General features: G+C 34.1%; 1 protein-coding gene across 6 annotated transcripts in view; it reads left to right on the top strand.

Annotated features, from left to right (window-relative positions):
• The window catches only part of NBEA (neurobeachin), a 672,120-nt gene that overhangs the window by 280,547 nt on the left and 374,906 nt on the right, over positions 1–16,667 (top strand). For all 6 annotated transcript variants that reach the window (XM_070380422.1, XM_070380424.1, XM_070380423.1 and 3 more), the window contains one exon: positions 7,838–7,965. In XM_070380422.1, the coding sequence (XP_070236523.1) occupies positions 7,838–7,965 (128 nt within the window). The remainder of the gene's footprint in view (positions 1–7,837; positions 7,966–16,667) is intronic.

Raw genomic sequence — 16,667 nt, 5'->3', positions numbered from 1 at the left:
CCCAATCCCTCCCAGCATCAGAGTCTTTTCCAGTGAGTCAGCTCTTCTCATCAGGTGGCCAAAGTATTGGAGTTTCAGCTTCAGCATCAGTCCTTCCAATGAACACCCAGGACTGATCTCCTTTAGGATGGACTGGTTGGATCTCCTTGCAGTCCAAGGGACTCTTAAGAGTCTTCTCCAACACCACAGTTCAAAAGCATCAATCCTGTGCTCAGCTTTCTTCACAGTCCAACTCTCACATCCATACATGACCACTGAAAAAACCATAGCCTTAACTAGACGGACCTTTGTTGGCAAAGTAATGTCTCTGCTTTTCAATATGCTATCTAGGTTGGTCATAACTTTCCTTCCAAGGAGTAAGCGTCTTTTAATTTCATGGCTGCAGTCACCATCTGCAGTGGTTTTGGAGCCCAAAAAAATAAAGTCTGACACTGTTTCCACTGTTTCCCCATCTATTTGCCATGAAGTGATGGGACAAGATGCCATGATCTTCGTTTTCTGAATGTTGAGCTTTAAGCCAACTTTTTCACTCTCCTCTTTCATTTTCATCAAGAGGCTTTTTAGTTCCTCTTCACTGTCTGCCATAGGGTGGTGTCATCTGCATATCTGAGGTTATTGATATTTCTCCTGGCAATCTTGATTCCAGCTTGTGCTTCTTCCAGTCCAGTGTTTCTCATGATGTACTCTGCATAGAAGTTAAATAAGCAGGGTGACAGTACACAGACTTTTTCTGGGCGATCTTGATTCCAGCTTGTGCTTCAGCCAGCCTGGCATTTCACATGATGTACTCTGCATTTAAGTTAAATAAGCAGGGTGACAATATACAGCTTTGACGTACTCCTTTCCCGATTTGGAATCAGCCTGTTGTTCCGTGTCTGGTTCTAACTGTTGCTTCATGCCGTGCATACAGATTTCTCAGGAGGCAGGTAAGGTGGTCTTGTATTCCCATCTCTTTAAGAATTTTCCACAGTTTGTTGTGATCCACACAGTCAAAGGCTTTAGCATAGTTGATGAAGCAGAAGTAGATATTTTTCTGAAATTCTCTAGCTTTTTCTCTGATCCAACGGATGTTGGTTATTTGATCTCTGTTTCCCCTGCCTTTTCTAATCCAGCTTGAACTTCTGGAAGTTCTTGGTTCACATACTGTTCACATACTGTTGAAGCCTAGCTTGGAGAATTTTGAGCATTACTTTGTTGGCATGTGCGATGAGTGCAATTGTGGGATAGTTTGAGCATGCTTTGGCATTGCCTTTCTTTGGAATTGGAATTGGAATGAAAACTGACCTTTTCCAGTCCAGGCCACTGATGAGTTTCTGTCCTTTATTGTGCTCATCTTTGTATGAAATGTTCCCTTGGTATCTCTAATTTTCTTGGCGATCACTAGTCTTTCCCATCTTACTGTTTTCCTCTTTCTTTGCATTGATCACTTAAGAAGGCTTTCTTATCTCTCCTTTCTGTCCTTTGGAACTCTGCATTCAGATTGACCATCTTGTCTTTGCAACTATTTTTAGCTTTAATGTTATTTATTCTTAGATGTTTGAGATTTCACCAGTGAAGCAATCTCTGGAATTTTTTTTTTTTTTTTTTACTGAGAATGTTTTACAGATTAAATTCTTTCAGTGGGTAGATGACTATTCAGATTTTCTGTTTTCTTTTTGCATCAGTTTTGGTCACTTGTGACCAAAATTCAGCCATTTTATCTACATGGTTAGATTTATTGTCATAAAGTTTTTCATAATTTTATTATTTTAAAATATTGTAGGAACTCTCTAATGATGTTTCCTCTTTCATCTTTGAATTTGTTATTAATATTTTATGCCTTTTTTCATTTTAGCATTAGTAGAGTACCATTGATTTTTCAATACTGTAATTTCCCTCCAGAAAGTAGGTATTTGATTCATTACTTCTTTTTCTGTTTCAATTACATCAAATTCTATTTTTTTTTAATTTCCTTTTAGTTATTTCAGGTTTGCTTAATTTTCTTTTTCTAGAGTCTTAAGGTGGATAGTAGATCAGGAGTCTATAAACTACCACCCAGGGCCCAAATCTGCCTGTCATCATATACTTTATACACTTTTATTGGAATACAGTGACATCATTTGTTTATGTATTGCCTGTGACTGCTTTCACAGTACAATGGCAGAGTTAAGTAGTTGCAACAGAGATAACATTGCCTAAAATCTTAAAATATTTTGTATCTTACCCTCTGTAGAAAATACTTGCCAAGCGCTTACTTAATTCTTTGGTTTTCGATTTCTTCTTTTCTGTTATGAGGATTTAAAGCCATAACACTTCCACTAGGCATTATTTTAGCTATATTTCACAAATTTAATGTTGTTTTAATTTTCAGTATTTTTTCTAAGTTTCTCAGTGATTTCTTCTTTGACTCATAAGTGTTTCAGAAGTGAATTTGAAGATTGACCTTTTTCAGTGTAATGTCATGAGAACCATCCAAGTGTCATTGTGTTTTAATGGGTTGTTTCTTTTGAATTTCTGAGTAATATTTCATGATATGGATGTATGACTGTTTAACCATTCATCCTCTAAAGAACATTCAAGTTTTTTTCCAGTTTTTGGCTAGTACCAAAAAAAAAAAAAGGCTACAATAAACCTTTTTATTTTTATGTGAACATATGTTTTCATTTCTCTGGAATTAGTGCCCAAGAGTGAGATTACTGGGCTAATATGGTAAGTACCTATTCAGGTTTATTAAAAAACTCCCACAAGCAACATATGAATAGTCCAGTTTCTCCTCATTTTTATCAGAATTTGGTTTTATCTTTTTTTTTTTTTTTGTAGGCCATTTTGGTAGGTATATAAGGATATCTCATTTTGGTCTTAATTTGAATTTTCCTAATGGATGATTCTGAACATACTTTTGTGTGCTTATTTGCTATTAGTATGTCCTCTTCAGTGAAATGTCTGTTTTTGTCTTTTGCCCATTTTATAATTAGAGTGCTTTTTCACTTTTGAGTCTTGTGCATTCAGTATTCTTAGTACAAGTACATTTTCAGAAATGTTGTTTCCAAGTATTTGCTCTCAGACTATAGCTTATTTTTATGTTCTTTGTAGCAGAGGAAAACTGAATTTTTATTATAGTCTAGTTTATCATGGTGTCTTGTCTAAGAAATCTTCACCTCACCCGAAGTCCCAAAGATTTTTTTTCCTGTGTAGTCTATAAAGTTCTGTGGGTTCAGTAACAGTTTTAGTTTTAAGTCAGGGTCCCATTTTGAGCTGATTTTTATGTAAGAGGTGAGATCTGTGTCCTGCTGCTGCTGCTGCTAAGTCACTTCAGTCGTGTCCGACTCTGTGCGACCCCATAGACGGCAGCCAACTAGGCTCCTCTGTCCCTGGGATTCTCCAGGCAAGAATACTGGAGTGGGTTGCCATTTCCTTCTCCAATGCATGAAAGTGAAAAGTGAAAGTAAAGTCGCTCAGTTGTGCCCGACTCTTAGCAACCCCATGGACTGGAGCCTCCTAGGCTCCTCCGTCCATGGGATTTTCCAGGCAAGAGTACTGGAGTGGGATGCCATTGCCTTCTCCGGAGATCTGTGTCCAGGTTTATATTTTTGATTATGAAAGTCCAGTTCGTGTCAGACTATTTGTTCAAAAAACTGTTCTTCCATATCTAGAATGGCCTTTATTCTTGGACTAATTTTGCCATGCTTAGAAAGTATGCTGGATTTCTCCAAAATGCTCAGTGTGTCTACAGAAGTCTCTAGGCCCTGTTTGGGAGGCAGATGTCTGTTATGACTGTTCCATAATTGTTCTTTCTAAGTTGTTCTCTTCTAACGTTGGGAGCTTTCAGATATCACATACAGAGATTGTTATTCAGCCAAAGGTTGCTGTTCTCTCCATGACACCTTCCTTGTGGGTGCTGTGTCCTACATATTCTGTTCTCCTTGAACTACAGTTTTAGTCTTGTTGAAATACCTCCATGTAGGAAATCTGAGTGATGATGGGACTCATGTCGTTTATTTCTTTTTCCTCGGAATTTATGGTCTCATACCCTGCATTTTGTATGAAAATAGTTGTTCTCTGCATTTTGTAAAATTTTCTTGTTGTTAGCATGGGAGGTAGTTGTAGACTCTTAACCCCTTTAAGATGAAAAGTGGAATTTGATATTTTTAATGTAAATCTATTTATTGTATGAATTTCATTTTAACTGTTTTCCAGTATATATATTGTTTCAATATATTGGGCTAATATCATGAAACCTTTATTTTTTTTCTAATTTATCCATTATTATCTCTAAATAAGCATATATGTACACAGTCATTTGATCTTTGAATATTGACAGTTTTATTCCCCATTACACAAATTCTTACACATTTTTATTTCTTTTTCTTTATTTTTAGTATCACCTAGTACCTCCAGAACAGTTTTCTATAGAAGTGACTAGAGCAGTCATTCTTTTATTCACTTTAAATGAAAAGTTATGAATATGTCATCATTAATAATGATGTTTCCTATTTACTAAAGATACTTTTATCAAATATAATAATTCTCTTGTGTTTATAATTAACTCAGTTACCATCACTATGAGTGTTAAATTTTATCTCTTTTTGGAGGGGAGTAATAGAGATGACCATGTGATTTTCCTCCTTTTTCTGTTAATGTGGTCTATTATAATGACTTTTAATTTTAAAAATGTTAAACAAACCTTTACTTCCTAAAAGAAATCCAATCTTTTTATGATGTTATATTCAGCTGTTTTATCTTTTGAAGAGGTTGCATATGATTTTTTAAAAATTTGTCTTGTTTTGTTTGTTTTTTTATTCTTAAAATATTTGGTAGAGTTCACAAACAAAGATGTCTGATTCTAGATTTCCTTTTGAGGAAAAGTTTATAAATTAAATTTTTACAGTTATCCCCAGATTTTCTATTTTGTCTTGTGCGACCTTTGGTAGATTCTATTGTTATAATATATTTCACAATATTCTGTTATTATTATTTTAACATTCATGTAGTCTGTAGGAAAGTCCTTCCTTCTTATTCTTAATATTTATTAAGAGTTTGCTTTCTGCTTCCCTTCCTTCCAATTCTTGGCAGTGATTAATCAGTTTTATTCATATTGCCATTAAGAAATACTCACAATAGAGAAGTAACAAGAAACTGTAGGTTGAATTTATACCTTATTTCTTTTGCTTAGTGCAATGGATCTTAAGCATCTCTATACAACAGAGTTAGATAGGAGGCTTATTAAAACACATTGCTGAGCCAATATGTAGTTCTAATTCAAGTCTAAAGGCCTGATAGTATAAGTTCTAGTCTGAAAGCTGAGAGGCTCAAAACCCCAGAAGAGTTGATGTTTCAGTTGAGTCTGAAGGCCAGCAAAGACCAGCTATCAGGTAGAAGGGGTTCCCTCTTATCAAGCATTTTGTTCTATTTACATATTCAATTGAATGGATGAGGCACAGGCCCATTAGGGAGGACAGTCTGCTTTACTCGGTCTACCCATTCAAATTGTCATCGAATCCAGAAAGACTCTAACAGACCTTACCCAGAATAATATTTAATCAAACATCTGGCCACCCTGTTGTCCAGTCAAGGTAACAGATAAAATTAACCATTACACTAAGTGATCTTGGTACTGCTGAGAATACACTTTGAGAAACAGTGTTTTAAGTGATCATCTTCCAGATTGGAACATTAATTCTTGATTATCTAAGTCCTCTTCCCAGGCAATGCATGGATCTCAGTATAGCTTAACTTCATTTAGTCCAAATTTTGTAACCACATTTACACATATATATGCCTCTGTGTGTGCATGTTAAATTTTAAATGCCTCAAGAGAATACAATTACTGTCTTATCAGTCAACATGTATTTATATTTACCCAAGTGTTTATCATTTATTCTTGCTCATCATTTTTTTTGAATGTCTGACTTCTATGTGCTATTATTTTCTTTCTTCCATACTCCTTTTGTTTCATTTAGTGTAGGCCTGCCACTCATGAATTCTTTCCGTTTTTTTTTTTAACTAGAAATATTTGAAATTCACCTCTATTTTTTGAAAGATATTTTGAACCAGAATAGATTCTAGGTTAGCAACTGTTTTCTTTTAATGCTTTGAAGATAATATTCAGTATCTTTCATTTCTTTCTGTGCTTTTTTCCTTTTTTTTTTTTTAAAGAAAGATGACTTTCTTAGTGATGTTTCTGCAATACACTAAATAAAGATTGAGAAATTGAGAACCCTTGCCCTAATGTAGGTATTTACTCCTAGAGTAACAGAGTAGGGGCAAATACTGAAAGCTCTTTATCTTTAGCACGTCTGCAAACCCCACCATTTCCCTTTTTCTTGCCTAAAAATTTTCCTCCAGGATATTCTCTTTAAGTTATTAAACCTGAGTTCTTATTTCTCTAAAGCTGTTGACCCATATAAAAGGAGGAAAAGTTAGATTGCAGTGCTAATGGTGAGGCTTTGTGTACACAAAGAGAGGGTTCAGATCATGCTGATTCCAAGTTAGGAAAGAAAGTATCCTTTATTATATAATTCTATATTATCCTATATTATATAGGATATTATTATTATATAGGATATTATTATTATTATCCTATATTATTCCATAATTCCGCTTTATTCACTTAATAAAATAGTTTCATTTTAAATGTTAATCATGTTGCACATTTTTTTGTGATTAATTTTTTTCATTTATGGTTTTCTCATATATAACAAAAATATAACTTAGCACTGTGGAAGAACTCTTATTATTGTGAAGTATGGTTTAATTCCTTACTGTATATGTCATCCATGTAGAAGAGTGTGTGCTTATCTAAGGTTACTATATTGATTTTGTTTTGGTTCAAATATATGAGTCACATTTTATATAAGTAAGTATAGGTGTGTTTTATTCAAAGTAACAGTTACAAGAGCTATCATTATTGACCTCTCACTGTATGTCAGGTTCTTTTCTGTGCATTTCACATGCCTTAGCTCATTAACTCTCAGTGGGGAAGTAGAGTTATCATCTTCATTTTGCAGTGTAGAAAGTTTGATGTCCCAGGGTCACCTGGGTAGCATACATTGAAGTCAACCTTCCAATCCAAGCATTCTTACTCTAAAGCACTTACTTCTAAGAGAGATATTTAGATATAACCAAATTATTTATTTGAGCAGAATTATTGAGCAGAATTTATTTTTCAGCAGAATTATTTTCTTTATCCATGTTTTTATTTTTACATATCCTATTCAAGGTACTTTCAAGAATATCAGAGAGTGCTTATGTAAGGCCATGTAACTTGACATTTAATATTCAACAATATAAATAATGATGTAATGATTGGTAAATAAAAAGTGAGTGGGCTTATTATGATATAGAAAATACCTACTTTGGCAAAGCAATTCAGCTCAGTCATACTGAATTATTCCTTTATTTGTTATTGTTATTGTTATAAAGTTATTCCTTTATTTGTCCAGCTTTTCAGGGAACTCTTGAGAACAAGAGTTTATTCTTTGTAACTTTCACAGTGACTCATATAGTAGGTATTCGAAACAGTTTTTCTTTGGTGAACAGGAGGATAGACAAAGCAGACAAATAGCAGCTTCTTTTCTTGAAACTCCTAGAGTTATGGCCAGTATCTGTGGCTCTTGTGGGTGACAGGACCCTGGTTCCTTTTCACAGTATAATCATTATGATTTAGCTGTGGCCTTTTGAGTAGCTTTGTGACTAATGTGAAACTCTACATTGTGCCTTCTACATGAAGCTGTTACTGTTTAGTGGGTCAGAACTGGACTTTTGTGACTTTTTTTAAAGGTTTTAATTCAGAAGTAAAGTTTATTTGAAGTTTTATATTGAACCATATTTACTAGTCTTTATGTCTTAATTTCAACAGCATCACTGCAAAACTTGAAAGAGCTTTAGAAAAAGTTGCTCCTCTTCTTCGTGAAATTTTTGTAGACTTTGCCCCATTCCTATCTCGTACACTTCTTGGCAGTCATGGACAAGAGCTATTGATAGAAGGTATGATTTCTCTCTATTTTCTGATTATTTTAGTTTCCTGTAATGTATCTATTAATCATGACCTAACTTGTGTTACTAAAGGAATATTTATTGCCAAAAGAATAAAAAGACATTGCTTCCACAAATTTTAGTAAGATATTCATGTATGCTTTCTCCTTATTTATTAAAAAACATAGAGTATTTTCATAATCAGTATGAAAAACTTTGAAAAATTGTTGGAAAGGGAAACTCTGGCCCTTATAATCTCAATCTGTTAGGGCTGCTATATATCCTTTTTTAGGTTGCGTATTTGCTAAGCAATGATGTCTAAAATCTCCTTTTAACTATAAGATTGATATTTCTTTAAGTGACTTTGCTTAGTCACAAATAGCGTGTAATATGACAGTCCTTAACTGAGAAAATATAAAGATACTTAACTGGGAATTGATGAAGCTGTTATCTTCTACTCAGTAGCAGCTTAAATGAAGTGAGAAGGTAAAGAAGATAAATAAACTATTGGGAAGATTTAATACATGCACCTGTATTAGGAGATTTGAAAAATATGGTTGTCTTAAGCCTTATTTCTTTAAAAAGAAGTTTTGACTTATAAATATTCATGAGCTCCAGAAAGGGGTAATCAATATCTAGTTGATATCTTATAAGTAAATGATGGTTTCAGATGCTATTCCTTGGATTTATCAGACTTATAATAAGCAAATTTCATATATGTTTGCATATATATATATATATTTGCTTTTCACTTCCTATTTACTGTAGATATTTTTCTGTACCTGTTCTATTATTGTCTTAATTGCTTTTGCACAATCTGTCTCTTATTAGTGGAGACAATAATAGTTAATAACCTGAATTTAAATCCTTGTTTCACTACTTTCTTAGCTATATGACCTTTGTGAGTTACTTAATCCGTTTTGTTGCTTAGATTCTTTCTGTAAGATGTAATCAATGATAGTACTCCCACATAGAGAACTTGTGTGAATTAAATTTTAAATAATGCATATAAAGCTCTTAAAATAGAGTCATATGGTTGTCTTCTTGCTCTAGACCAAGTGCTATTAGATACTTGGAATATATTAGTAAATAACAAAGAGCCTTGTGGACCTTATATTCTATCAAAGAGAAAATACAAATAAACACTAAACAAACTAAATAATTAAATGAGATAGCACATTAGAAGGTGGTACCAGTGCTGTGTAAAATGATAAGTACTAATACATCATAGGGAATTGGGATTATAGCAGTGTCAGGATTAAAGTGAAGTGAAGTGAAGTTGCTCAGTCGTGTCCAACTCTTAGCGACCTCATGGACTGCAGCCTACGAGGCTCCTCCGTCCATGGGATTTTCCAGGCAAGAGTACTCAGGATTAGGTTGCAGTTTTAAAGAAGGATGATTACTTTTAAATTATTCAATTGAAAAAGTTACATCTCAGCAAAGACTTAAAGGAGATAAGCCATGCAGTTTACTAGAAGAGTGTCCTAGGTCAAAAGAATGGTTAGTGCAGTGACCCTATAACACGTGTTATAATTATAATAAGAAAAAAATTCAGTAAGCATTATTGAAAAATAAATCTCAAATGTTTCCTTGTTACCCAAATATTTTTTCCTATGTATATATTTTCCAGAAATGATTACAAATTTACCAAAGAAAATCATAAATAGTGAACAAAGACATGCTAAACAAAACATGGAATAAAGTTAGTAATGTAGTAATGTTAGTGATGGATCCTATACTGTTACTAAAATTAGGACACAAATTCAGCACTGTTTTTCAGTAGCCAAAGCAAAGAAGGAATGAATTATTTGAAGTTATGAGGCTTACATTATTGGTTTCTAAATGATAATTTGTGACAATTTTAAGTTCTAAGGAATTACTATCAGATGACCTTTAACTGCTCTACATTGGTCAGTCAGAACCCCCCATATGTAGCCAGCCCCCTTTTCCAGAATTTTCTATGGTCAGACATCTGGTCTGTTTCTTATTTCTTCCCAGCACTGCAGAGAAGATGGAGAAATACTCTGGTAATTACGAGGTTTTTTTCATGGGCTTCCCTAAGTTTACCTCAAAAACTCTGAATTGAGTTGAAAGAGCATTAGGAATATTCCTATTGCATTTTTTAAAAAGGTAACTATGCTAAAAATGAAGCATTAGAACAAGTTATATATTCAAAGTTCACTTTGTGTTTACTTAGCAGAATATAATTTTATTTCTTCACTTTCTACATCCAATAAATTTTAATATATCCAATTTTTAAAACTATGTTGATTTAATGTTCCTTTTTCGTTAAAATTATTTTTCTTAATAAAATGATGATAGCAAATGGGAGATTATTCGGTTTTGAGTTTTGTTTTGTAAATGCCATTCCTTGACAAAATAGCAAGTTGACCATGTTAAGGTACAGTCCTCCAAATTTCTGCTAGGCTGAACAACCAAAAAAATCTAGAATTCTCTGCTGTACTCCAGAACAACATTTGGTATCCCTCACAATTTAGTCATAACCTTCCTTTTCAGACTCAACTAGTCTCTGTCCTTTTGCTATAGAAGACATTCCTTTAACATTCAGTGAGTCACACATGTCCCATCTCTTTGTTTTTGTATAACTCTTTCTTCTGCACTGGATCATTTTATGGTTTTATTTCCTCAAAATTATTCTCATCCATTGAGTCCTGCTTCAGATTCCTTATGCCAAATTGATGCCTTCTCGTCTATTCTTCTCTGCTGTTTTATTTATATAGTATTAATAAAATTATCTTCATTTGTAAATAGGAAGTATTTTATTGGTTTTATTAACATTGCCTAGCCTAGATTCTTGTACATAATATTGAGTATCTTTTTCTCTTGTACTTGAATAGAACATTATTTTTGTTACTGATAATGTTTAATAGAGGTAAGTTTTGAAAATAAAATAAGGGGAGATAGATAAAATTTGTGTTCTGTGGTGAGAATTCCCAATATTGATCAATCATCCACACCCATGAGATGGCTTCTCTATGTACACAAAGTCTGTTCTTGCTCTCTACCCCAGCCTATGGATGTTATGTATCCTGTCATGTTCTCATTCTTGAACATGTATTCTTGATCATTCTTTCTTTTTCCCTCTGCTCCATTTCCCCTCTTTCCATAGTTTGGTACATTATTTCTCTCCTCTGAGGAGAAAAACTGTCAAACTATCCTGAAGAGCAGAAGAGTTACATGATAAGAATATCTTACTTGTAGCTGTTGAATATTTCTGTTCAAAAATAATCCTTCTAATGAATAAATCTCAATGCTTTTGATCTCATCATGTGTACATGGTAGGAACAAAACTGGATTTAGGTAACTGAGGATATTTTAGCGTCTTATGAAAAGAGAAAGCAATTACTCCTAATTTCAAATAATCATAAAATATATTTGAATTGCATCTTTTTTTGTTGTTTTATATTCAGTTTTTCTTAATTCACATGTATTCCATTTAAGTTTTTCTCACAGAATAATTATCAGTAGATTATATTGTCTATGTCCTTTAAAACACATGTCAAAATAATATCCTTTTATTTTCTTAATTTGTCTATCACTTTTATTAGTTGAACTGTGTTAAATTTATTATTGTATGTTTCTAGAGTAATCAGCGTTGTTCACATCTTTTAAGTTCATTTTTTAACATTTGCTGTTTTTGCATAGCTTTTGATGTGTGTGTGTGTTTGTGTGTGTTTCTCCTGGCAATAATTAAGGATTTTTTAGTATGAACTTTTAGGAGCTTGGTGAACTTTTTCTAAGAAAAATAACAGCCTTTCAATTTTCAAACTAATATGCAAAAGTTAGGGTAGGTATGTATGCAAGTATCAATATATACCAGCCCAAGATGACAGAACAACCTTTGATCCAAAATTGTTTTATTTTTCTTAAGGAGCAATGGAGGATTCACTTCAGAGGAACCATGAGCCTTTTCTTAAAGAGTTGAGAGCAGCCTATAAGTGTAAGCTTAATCTTGAGTTAAGATTTAAGGAAGAAAGTCCAGTTGTAGTTTGAGTGCTGATATTAGATCTTTGTAATTTTTATTCAGGAGGTCTTAGAACTACCATGAGTCTAGAGTTGCCATAGTAATAAAGAAGCAGTAATCACCGAAGTTAATTAGAAGAGAAGATGTTTCAGTGTGGGCATGTGTGTGTGTTTGTGTGTGTTAGCCTAGTGCTCTTTACTCTGTCTTATTCCACAACAGCACAGAGTGGCTCTGAATATCACTGTTACATTCTGTGAGCATTATTTATATTTGGTTGAGAACTCACAAGATCATTACATATAATTTAATTATGATGGGGATACAGCAGTTAGTCTCATAAGCATCCAGAAACAGGAAATGAAATACAGATAGACTTGAGGCAGCCTAGAAAGGGGAACAGGGAGTCAGTAACCAGGGCTACTCCCTTTACCTCTAAAGGCAGCTTTATATCCTCCTATCTTTGCTTGTCTCTATCAACTCAAATTTTTCACTTCTTTCTCATACTAACTTCATTTTCTTAGTCATCAGGATGTGGCCCAGCATAGCACCCCATACTTGACTGTCAATGTGCCTGAATATAAACTTCTTTTACCATCTGACTAGAGTCACTTCCTATCATGAGAGAATCTGAATGGCTCAACCTTGGGTTACGTGTCTATCCCTGTTATAGTTAAGACTGGGGTGGACGTAATACACAACCCACCTTAGAAGCAGCGTTTAAGTTGAAACATCTTAGGAAGGGATAATAGCAGTGCAGGAAATGTCACTAAAGTATCTACTATACTTTTAGTAACACTGATAAATGTTATTAAAATTATATAATAAGAATATTTATAGTTTAAATTAAGAACATCACTGAAATGTTATGAAAGGAATGAGCCTACTCAAAGAACTTACGTCACCTTTGAATTATTCACAGTAACAATATGCCCACATAATTAGAAAAACTTGAGTATGTTTAATTCAGAACTTACAAATTAAAATAGTTTCAGTAGTTATCCACTTTTAAAATTGCAATAATACAAAAAAAGTACATGACAAATTATGGTAGATGGCAATGGGGCCTTAGTTTTTAAATATCCCTGAATTCCTCGATGAGCAGAACAGTGGATAGTAAAACAATAACTACAACAACAAGTATACCTTTACATCAAAACCAGGTGACGGTGTATCCTACTGAACCCTAAAGTAGCCTGGGGGGACAATCCAGCTATAACTAGGAGATATACACAGTATCAGCAGATGAATTGGATAGGATTGTGGGAAGCAAGAGAACATCTGAAGAATATGGTGTTGTACAGCTACTGACTGGAAAAGCCAGAAGGCCAGTTTGAAAACAGCAGATAAAACAGGGAGATGAATCCAGGGGTTCCCTGGTATGTTTAGAAGGGGTGAGAGCATCTAAACACCATGAAAAATTAACCCAAGCAGAGTTCTCTTCCAGGACAAAGTCCCACATTGAGGAGAAACTGCTACGAATAGAATCCAAATTGAGCAACAGAGAACAAAAGAGACAAAACATCCACATAAAACCGGGGAAGACAGACAGAGCTAATAGATCTCAGAAAGTAGACTCATTAAAAAAAAAAAAAAACTACACATTTGAATCAGTTCTAATGAGGTGGATGAAACTGGAGCCTATTATACGGAGTGAAGTAAGCCAGAAAGAAAAACACCAATACAGTATACTAACGCATATATATGGAATTTAGAAAGATGGTAACAATAACTCTGTATATGAGACAGCAAAAGAGACACTGATGTATAGAACAGTCTTTTGGACTCTGTGGGAGAGGGAGAGAGTGGGTTGATTTGGGAGCATGGCATTGAAATATGTATAATATCATATATGAAACGAGTCACCAGTCCAGGTTCGATGCACGGTACTGGATGCTTGGGGCTGGTGCACTGGGACAACCCAGAGGAATGGTATGAGGAGGGAGGAGGGTTCAGAATGGGGAACACATGTATACTTGTGGCGGATTCATTTCGATATATGGCAAAACCAATATAATATTGTAAAGTTAAAAAATAAAATTAAAAAAGAAAAACAAAACAAAAAAATAAAAATAAACTACATAAAAACAAACAAGAGAGATCTCTAGAATCTGAAGAGGAAAAGAAAATCTATTTAAAAATGATCTAAAAGTTCAGATAACCCAACTTCACAAAAAATAGTAACAAAAAGGAACAAAATACCATATTTTAGGAAAAGAAAAATGAGAGGAAGTAGAAAATGCCTCAAAGCCTTAAATACCAGGAAAAAAAAGATGAAAAATTTTAATAAACATTAGGAAATTATATAGGATAAGAAGTAATTTATATCAGAATGTAGAGAAACCCACAGATGTACTGATAGGAATTAAGAAAGAACTAGAAATAAAGGGAAACATAATTTTAGAAATTAAAATTAAATTAGAAGAAATAAAGAAGTAAATAAGTTCACCAGATAAGCCTATAAAAAATATATAAGGTAAAAAGAGAAACTATAAATATCAAAAAAATAGTGACTTAAAGAGATGAGAAAAGATGAGAGTGAAAGGGGCAAATGTAGAATATTCAACATTCATATGAGTCTCCAAAATATTAAACAAAGCAAAGAACAGAAAAATAAAAGATAATAGGATCAGTAATTCACAGAAACTCTTAGCATTAAAAAAAGTTTTAAAATATATATTTTAAAAGGCACACTGAATATCTGAGAAAATTACCTAAATGACCAACCTTGAGATACATTCTAGTAAAATTCTAGAATGTAAAATTCTAAGTTTAGAGAAAACAAAACAAAACCACTCTGAGCATCTAGATAAAAACATAAATTGAAAGAAAATCAGATTATCATACTTATAACATCTTCAAAAAAGAGTTTTTCATAGGAATCAACAAGGATTCCACCTTGTTGCCTGTTGGATTAGCTGTATCACTTGACTCAACATTGACAGCCAGATTGCCTTCATATATTATAATCTAACTTGGCCACCACATGCGAAGAGTTGACTCATTGGAAAAGACTCTGATGCTGGGAGGGATTGGGGGCAGGAGGAAAAGGGGATGACAGAGGATGAGATGGCTGGATGGCATCACTGACTCGATGGACGTGAGTCTGAGTGAACTCCGGGAGTTGGTGATAGACAGGGAGGCCTGGCGTGTTGCAATTCATGGGGTTGCAAAGAGTCGGACACGACTGAGTGACTGAACTGAACTAAACTGAACATGACCTTAGAATATCTTTGAGTGTCTGTTACATAGTATATACTGTATATGTTTAAGAATTTTACTTTAAATGCATAAGATCCTGTTTTGCTTCACTGTACTAGTTTCAAAAATGGGAAGATCATGAAATAACAGTCTTTAGTCAAGATTAACATTTCTCTAGTAATCGAAGTTGAATATGCATGCTAAGTCATTACAGTCCTGTCCAACTCTTTGTAACCTTATGGACTGTTTTCCCCAGGGTCCTCTGTCCATGGGATTCTCCTTATAAGAATACTGGAGTGGGTCACCATGCTCTCCTCCCGGAGATCTTCCCAATCTAGGTATTAAACCCGCATCTCTCACGGCTCCCGAATCGGCAGACAGGCTCTTTACCGCTATCACCACCTGGTATAATGTCCTATAAGAGCTTTTGGCAGGACTTCCCTGGCGGCTTAGGAGGTAAAGAGTTTGTCTGCAATGCAAGAGACCTGGGTTCGATCTCTGGGTCTGGAATATCTCCCAGAGAAGGGACTGTCTACCCACTCCAGTATTCTTGCCTGGAGAATTCCATAGACAGAGGAGCCTGGCGGGCTACAGTCAGCGGGACTGCAGAGTCAGACAGGACTGAGCAACTAACACTTACTTACTTATAAGCTATTGACAGGAAGAAAGATGCAATAGTGTAATATTTTGACGGAAAATTCTAAAAGACTTAGTGTGATCTTGACTTTTTTATGATAGAATCATAGGAAATAGACTTGCCCTCCCAGTGTAACTAACCTGGAAAATTCATTTGATGGATTTAATGGCTTATTATACACTAAGACAATAATACTGAATTAGAAGTATAGAATTGTATCTTTAAAAACTGAAGTAGGAAAAAAGGACTAAATAGGGAACAGAGCCATAGGAGCCTATGAGATAAATCAAGCACTTTAACATACATAAAATTGGAGTCCAAGAAAAAGGAAGTTAAGATGATATGGGTGTATGTGTATTTTTTTTTTTTTAATAACAGCCAAATAATTTGAAAACTACAAATCCTAAGATCCAAGAAATTCAACTAACCTTGGTCAGGATGAACACAAAGGAAAAAACAAAAAAATTTATGGAACAACATAATTAAACTGTTCAAAACCAGGTTTCAAGAGAAAATTTCAAAAGTAGTCATCAATATTAAGCAAACCAACTTATTTAAAAATGGCTTGAACAGATACTTGAGAAAAGATCACATTAGGCTGTGAAATAAGCTCATAAAAAGATGGTCGATCTTATCAGAAAGTAAATGCAAATTAAAACCAGGTTGGCTGAGCACTACAAACATATAGAAGAATGACTAAAGTAAAAAAAAAAATGATAATTCTGAGTGCTGGGGAGAAGTTGAAACAACTGACACTCTTATCCATGGCTTTGAGACTGCATGATGGCAGTCACTGAGGAAGACAGTTTGGGAGTATTACTGAGTTAAACATTCAGTTATATGACCCTGTGATCCCATTCCTTGACATTAGGAAATGAAAACTTACTTTCATGC

This window comes from Bos mutus, chromosome 12, assembly GCF_027580195.1.
Source record: "Bos mutus isolate GX-2022 chromosome 12, NWIPB_WYAK_1.1, whole genome shotgun sequence".
NCBI lineage: Eukaryota > Metazoa > Chordata > Mammalia > Artiodactyla > Bovidae > Bos > Bos mutus.
Note: the sequence above shows the minus strand (reverse complement) of the source record. Positions and strands in the feature narration are given on the sequence as shown.